Source organism: Kryptolebias marmoratus, linkage group LG18 (assembly GCF_001649575.2).
Source record: "Kryptolebias marmoratus isolate JLee-2015 linkage group LG18, ASM164957v2, whole genome shotgun sequence".
Classification (NCBI taxonomy): Eukaryota; Metazoa; Chordata; class Actinopteri; order Cyprinodontiformes; family Rivulidae; genus Kryptolebias; species Kryptolebias marmoratus.
The window spans coordinates 16,001,589-16,009,066 of NC_051447.1; the positions used below are offsets into that span (position 1 = coordinate 16,001,589).

A 7,478-nucleotide genomic window follows, 5' to 3' on the forward strand; every position below is an offset into this window, starting at 1 on the left:
ACAGACTAAATAACATAATACAGGCATAAAAACATTAAGGAACCTTTGTTATTTTCCATGTTAAAAGATTAAAGTCAAAAGTAGTTTAAAGATGACATTAAATGTAAAATGCTATTTTCAGAATAAAGTTGAATATTTACTTTATATTTGGGGGCTGAGGTTTTGTAATCTTGAGGCTTGAGGCTCGCTGTGGTGACCCAAGAAGGGAGCAGCCGAAAGAACAACATATTTAGTATTTTACAACAACCGTCATCTCAAGACACGATACAGAAAAAGTCCAAATAATAAATAAAATCTGATGTAGATTTATCAAACTGAGGATCATCCAACCTCTAGTTTTTCCTTCAGCTCCTGCTGGGCTCCATAGATCAGACAGCTGTGCTCAGTTCAGCAGCTGCTGGGGGGTAAAAACAGCTGCTGTCGTCCTGTTTTAAAACCTTCAGCGCCAAAAGTCCTGCTGCAGTTCAGAACCTGGAACGAATAGAAAAACTAACATCTGACTCCGGTAAGATTCTTACTTTATCATAAAAATCCATCGCTCACCGTTTGGGTTTTATTATTTACTGCAGATCCAGATTATATCTGGGATTAACAGCTCGAATAACGGTTTCCACAAGGTTTGGTACAACGCTGAGAGCCGAAAGGCTGCTGAAGTTTACTGAAGAAGCTGAAACTGAGAAAGTAAAGCTAAAAAAAAGGAGAACACAAGCTTAAGTCAAAAGTAGTAGAACGCTAACTAAAAGCTTAAAGTTGAAAAAGACTTGATTAAAACTAAAACCAGTGAAATTTTAGATAAAAGCCAAATGTAGCAAAAGGTTTGCTAAATGTAGCAACAGGCAAACTTAAACCTAAAGTAGCTAAATGCTAGGTAAAACCTAAAAGCAGCAAAACATGAGCAGAAAGCCAAAAATAGCAAATGGCTTGCTAAAAACTAAAAGTATCAACACATAAGCCTGAAGCTAAACGTAGCACATGGCTAGCTAAATAGAGCAAAATGTTAGCTAAAAGTAGTAAAACGCTAGCCTAAAGCTGAAAGTAGCAAAGGGCTTGCTAAAAACTAAAACTTTCAAAAGATTAGCTAGAAGCCAGATGTAGCAAAAGGCTAGCTGAAGCCTAAAGTAGCTAAATGCTAGGTAAAAGCTAAAAGTAGCAAAACATGAGCAGAAAGCTTAAAGTAGCAAACGACTTGCTAAAAACTAAAAGTTTCAAAAGATTAGCTAGAAGCTAAATGTAGCTAAAAGCCAAATGTAGCAAAACATGAGCAGAAAGCTAATCGTAGCACATGGCTAGCTAAATAGAGCAAAATGTTAGCTAAAAGTAGTAAAACGCTAGCTAAAAGCTGAAAGTAGCAAAGGGCTTGCTAAAAACTAAAACTTTCAAAAGATTAGCTAGAAGCTAAATGTAGCAAAAGTTAAGTTAAATGTAGCAAAAGGCTAGCTGAAACCTAAAGTAGCTAAATGCTAGGTAAAAGCTAAAAGTAGCAAAACATGAGCAGAAAGCTGAAAGTAGCAAAGGGTTTGCTAAAAACTAAAAGTATCAAAACATTAGCTAGAAGCTGAATGAAGCAAATAGCCAAATGTAGCAAAATGCTAGTTAAAAGCTAAAGTAGCTAAAAGATAAAGGTAACCAGAAGATAAAAACAAAGTATTATGAAGCAGATTTTAAAAGCAACAACGTTTTTGAAGGAATTTAAGAGATCTCCATGTACTTCTATGGAGAAAATTCTTGCAAACAAAGGTAAATATTTTAAAAATCATAAAAGTTAGAAATGAGCTGAACGTCGTGATAAAGAAATGGCTAAAACAGCACAACAGTGTGAACGCCGAGTCTGGAATATAAAGAGAAAAACGAACAAAAAGATCAAATTTTAAAGGCAGCTCAGAATCACACCAACTTTAGCTGATAGTGACTCATGACGATACGGTGTCCCGTGTGGTCCAAATGCCCACCCCCCGCTCCTTTAGGATAAAAAGAGCGTATCAGGGGGCCTCCATTCATTCTGTTGGTCCAGCTGTGGGGAGGCAGGCAGCTTTTAAAGAGGGGGAGAGCAGCGGAAGTCCGAGTCAGAGCGCCGGGAAGACTGAAGGCTGGGGAAAAAAAAAAAATCGTCTGATGTAGTTCAGTTAGAGCGTAAGGCACACGATCCCAGCTTGGATGTGACACTAATGGACACAACAGCAACTGAGCATTCATGCCACCATTTCATCGATGAGACTGAAACTGTGCCATGGGTGAAGGTAGGAAACCGATTTAGTTTGGTCGTTTGGGTCCACAGTCAATGAAAATAACGACTGGACAGTTTCACGTTCCTCTTTTTGACAAAACAAACAAGTTTGTTCGTAATTCGCATTTGTGACGAGACAAAGATAAAAGTTTCGTAATTTCCTCTCCTAAGTAGGATACTTCAGATCTTTTGTAGAAGAATTTTGCAAACAAATACCTTGGATCGCTTTCAGAACTTCCGCCTCAGGTTGGAGAAACAGACTGACGAGCTAATGGCTAGTCTAAGTGGGGCCAAGACCACTCTTATTTAAAAAGATTTCATCGCGGTTTGTGCAAACACTATTTTTGGAAAGCATTGACGTCACCCCAAATTTCACGATACACAGTTAGTCATCAAAATGGGAATAACTCAAAAACCGTAGGTGCTAAGGGCGTGGTAGAGGGCACTAGAGGGGGTTTCGGAGGCGTCGAACATCCTGGTGAAGACCCGATGTCTTTGTCTCTTATGGATCTTGAGATCTCTTTAAATCACCCAAAAAGAATCAATCAAAATGATGATAAGTCCTTACAGGAAGGTGCTATGGACCTGAAAGTTACATCACTGTCCTCAGCTCCCTCTGCTGCATTGGTAGACACCCAACATGACCTGGTCAGGAGACTTTCTTAAGATCAGTTGTCTTTCTTTAAGTGTCCAGAGTGGTTTGAACTTTGGGTAACGGTTGAACGAGTTGTTGGTCAATTCGGTCAGAATTAAAGAATTTCTCCAAACCGAAGTTGTTCAAATTATCATCTACGACAGGTTAGATATTGACGGCGTGATTGCTACTTCCCCATACTCTGTACCACTGTAACCAAATGTTCAGCTCGGTCGGGGATCGCGTTCTTCGATTTGAAGTTTTTCTAACTTTAATAATTTGGAAAATATTTAACTTTATTTAAAATAAAACTCCACAAATAAATGCATCAAGATCCCTTCAAATCTGCTTCACTTTATTTTTGTCTTCTGATGCTACGTTTTAGGTTTTAAATACCATTCTGCTTCTTTTAGCCACAGATTTGCTAATGTTAGCTTTAGCATCTGTTTTAATACTTTTAGCTTCCATTTTCCTGATTTTAGCCGTTCTACTACTTTACACTTTCAGCTTCTGTTTTTAGATTCTAGCTACCATTTTGCTATACTTAACTCTTACCTCCTATTTTGCTCATTTTAGCTGCTGTTTTGTCATGTTAGCATTAGCATCCATTTAGCTTCTTTTAGCATCTGTTTTGCTAATTTTAGCATATGTTAAGCTGTGATTTTAAGTTCAGTTTGTTACTTTTAGCTTCTGTTCTGCTAAGTTTTGCATCTCTATTCCTAATTTTAGCTGCTGTACTGCTGCTTTGAACTTTTAGCTTCTGTTTTTAGCTTCTACTTCTACCTACAATTTTGCTCATTTTAGCAACTCTCAAGATTTTAGCTTTGGCAACTTTTTTGCTAATTTTAGCATATACTAAGCTGTAACTTCAGTTCAGTTTGTTACTTTTAGCTACTGCTCTGCTAAGTTTAGCCTCTGTATTCCTTATTTTAGCTGCTGTTCTGTTACTTTAAAGTGTTAAGCTACTGATTTGCCGTTTTTAGCTTCTAGCTACCATTTTGCTAATTTTAGGTACAGTTTTGTGGTTTCAACTTTAGCATCTACTTTGGTTCTTTTACCAACCGTTTTGCTAACTTTGGCATATGTTAAGCTGTAACATCAGTTCAGTTTGTTGCTTTTAGCTACTTTTCTGCTAAGTTTAGCATCTGTATTCCTAATTTTAGCTGCTGTTCTGCTGCTTTTAGCGTGTTTTGTTCAGACGCCATAGCCTCCGTTCTGCTTGTTTCAACTTTAACTCAGTTTTAGCTTCTTAAGTAGGTCTCAGCAGTCGTTCATCGCTCTGTATTCTCACTGAATTTTAATATTAAAAATGCCGTTTCTAGTCGTTTATAACCTCTCCACAGAGCCCGACTTAAAAAGAGCAGAACTATCCCTTTAAGGGGCTCCTCTAAACTGTTGCCGGGACAACATGTCAGCCGAACAAACGACGACAGCAGCCACAGATCTGGGAAATTACCAGGCCCTATCTTGGAGGACAGTGAACTTTGGGATGTTGGACCCAGAGACATGTGAAAGTATGTGGAGCATGTTTGTCACTCCACGGGTCAAGAGTTGTCCTCCTGTGAGGACAAAGTGACAGAAGAAGAAGAAAAAGAGGAGGAGCCATGAGTGGAACCGTTGTACTGCTGTTCCTCACCATCAGAGAGGGATTAAATCGAAAACTTAACGTGAAAACAACACGAGAATGTGGCTCATAAAAAAATAAAAAAGACAAACTTATGTTGGGATACGACAGGAAGAACGTAACAAAACTGTTAAAGGGAAAAACTGACGCTTTTCTGCCTCCATTTGCAGGAGTGCAGGAATCATGGAGGCCGCTGAGGACGTCTACTCCACCATCGACAGGTCTGTACAGTGGCCCAGAGGGACCAAATGTTCGTGTTTTACAGAACTCCAAAACAAACTGAAAGAGCACGTGTTGGAGCACTGTCACGTCAAATTTTAGCTCAATATCTGCAAAATCAACTGAGTGACAGCTTGTTTGGGGTTGGTACTGTCAATCTTCTGTGGCGGCCATCTTGAAAAGGGCTAACTCCAACAGTTAAGCAGTTGTTAATACAAATTTAATGGCTTCTTTTTAAGTTTCATCATAATAGAAGAACTTCTTTTTTTCAAAATCAACCTGATCCAAGATGGCTGCCACAGCTGATGGACCTTAGCAAACAAAAATAGCTTTACCTCTGTTGGTTTTACAGATATTGAGCTAAAATTTGGCATGGAAGTAGCCTAGACTCACCCCCAGCACATACTTTAAGTGCTATTAGATCCCATTAGATTTTTGTTTAAAACTTTAGGATGCAAAGCTGTGAGTTTTATGCATAGTTTCATTATTAGTGAATGATCCTCTGCTTTGGAAAATGAAACTCCTGAGCCTGAGAATTACCCTTTAATCATCACATCCACCAAAAGGTCTTTCAACTCAAGGCTCCCCATTTCCTCTCGTTTGTTTTATTAAAAACCGCCCGATGAAGCGGGCCTCAGTCCAAGTATGTGTTTATTTAGCCGAGCTGATGAGATGATGATGCTCGGTCACGAGCCCGTCCTCTGCCGTTTTCCTCTCCGGCTGCGTTTTTCCCACCGTCACCAGAAATAATAAAAAAAAAGACTGAGTGTCCCCGAACTGGAAGTCCCAGTGATCGAGTGAGAAGTTCAGGGAGAACTCTGTCGGCAGTTAGTTAGCGCCTTGTTAGCATTTTAGCAGCTAGATGTGTGTGTATGTTTTTATTTCTTTCGCAAATGAGATTAAAGGGACACCTCAGGGATTCTGTGGTAAGTGTGTTAACATTTAATATCTTACCTGCTGCAGACGACTCTTTGAACAAACTCATTTTGGAGAATCTGAGTTTAAATCTGAAAGGACAGAATGAGCCAAAGACCAAAAACCAAATTTCATATGTTCCATTTTTCTTGTGGTAATTTGGACCCAAAAACGCAAGTTTTACATGTGAAAAATCCTGTGTTTTTACCTCTGATGGTATGTGAAATAAACACACGAAACACAGGTTTTGCTCGTTCCCTTTCAGTCGATTCACTCGGTACAACATATGTACTATGGGATATCACGCTCCCGCGTGTCCTGGCTGAAGACACCTTTAATCACGCCTTTAGGCAAATGACGTGATGACAACAAGTGACAGGCCCCGCCTGCACTATGTAACCGTCCGTCATCAATGTGGAGTGGCCTTGTCCCCCTCCTGCTCAGAAACCGTTGCGGTTTGCCGGGTTTTACCTCCCGGCGTCTGCCCATCTTCCCAGATTTTGTTTTGGAACTGACGCCCTTGTGGAACAAACTGCTGTTCACCCACGTTACAGTACCTGGCTACGGACGGTATCCGGATCTGGAAGGCGCTGAGAAAACCAGGCTGATAAATATTCCACCCTTGGAGCCATCCCTGGCAGTGTATTTGGCGCCGTCCCACAACCATGGCGTGAGTAGCCCCACATCCCTTCCGTCCAAGCACTGTAGATTTTCTGTTGCGCAACTGGAAAAAAATCTACAGAGGTCAAGCGACCAGTGCTCGAGCTCTTAGCTCCATCTCTATTCTCAAGTACAAATTTAAAATGGTAACACTCAAACATCTTCTAAATGCTGTCGGGCCGGGCGATTGGTTTGCAACAATCAATCTCATGGACGCTTACTTTCATGTAGCAATACACCCGGACCACAGACCGTTTCTGAGGTTTCCTTTCAAGGGCCTAGCCTACGAGTACGTAGTACTGCCCTTCGGACTGTCTCTTGCGTCCCAAACCTTTACAAAATGTGTGGAGGTGGCGTTAGCTCCCCTCAGAGAAAAAGGAATCTGTATTTTAGGTTATCTGGATGAATGGCCTCTGATGGCCAGCTCCAGAAAGCAGGTGACAGAACAACTGTCTCAGGTCCAGTCACACATTCAAGCGCTAGGCTTTTCGGTGAATTTTCAGAAAAGCTCGCTGACTCAGAGTCAGCAGTTTTCATTTCTCAGGCTGGAAATATGTTCCCTGTCGAGCAGAGCTCGTCTCTCAGAACACAGAGTCGCCGCATTTCACCGCTGCCTCACTCAGTTTCAGTTGGGATGCAAACTGCGTTTCCAGATGATCTTACAGGTGATGGGCATGATGGCGTCCATGATCGCAGCAGTGCCACTCGGACTGCTGAAAATGCGTCCGTTTCAGCGCTGGACTCGTTCTCATGGGGTGTGTTTGTCACGTCACCTCCACAGAAAGCTAACAGTAACCACCTCTTGCATGCTGGCTCTCAGACCTTGAAGGGAGCCCGGCCTGTTGTGCCAAGGTGCACCAATAGGGAGAGTGTCCTTTCACAAGGTGGTGACCACAGATGCCTCCCTGATGGGGTGGGGGGCTCTGTGTGATGGTGTGGCGGTGAGGGGAGTTTGGACACAGGCACAATCCAAGCTTCACATAAACCACCTAGAGCTATTAGCAGTCTTGCTGGCTCTGAGAGGCTTTTGTCAAGTTCTGACAGACCATCATGTTCTGATCAGAACAGACAACATGACTGTGATTTCATACATCAACAGACAAGGGGGGACACGTTCACTTCCCCTGTTAAAACTGTCTCACACTCTCTTGCAGTGGTGCAGCATACATTTTCTGTCCATCAGGGCCACTCACGTTCCTGGA

The 7,478-nt window shown here is 41.5% G+C and overlaps 1 protein-coding gene across 5 annotated transcripts in view; it reads left to right on the top strand.

Annotated features, from left to right (window-relative positions):
• Positions 1-455: 455 nt before the first annotated feature.
• The window catches only part of LOC108240962 (DENN domain-containing protein 2A), a 25,813-nt gene continuing 18,790 nt past the window's right edge, over positions 456-7,478 (top strand). For 4 of the 5 annotated variants that reach the window (XM_025007768.2, XM_037981124.1, XM_037981123.1 and 1 more), the window contains exons 1-2: positions 2,014-2,237; positions 4,653-4,703. In XM_025007768.2, the coding sequence (XP_024863536.1) occupies positions 4,666-4,703 (38 nt within the window). In that variant the 5' untranslated portion in view covers positions 2,014-2,237; positions 4,653-4,665. Of the gene's footprint in view, positions 506-2,013; positions 2,238-4,652; positions 4,704-7,478 lie in introns of those variants that run through there. The other variant, XM_037981121.1, reaches the window with a different exon arrangement.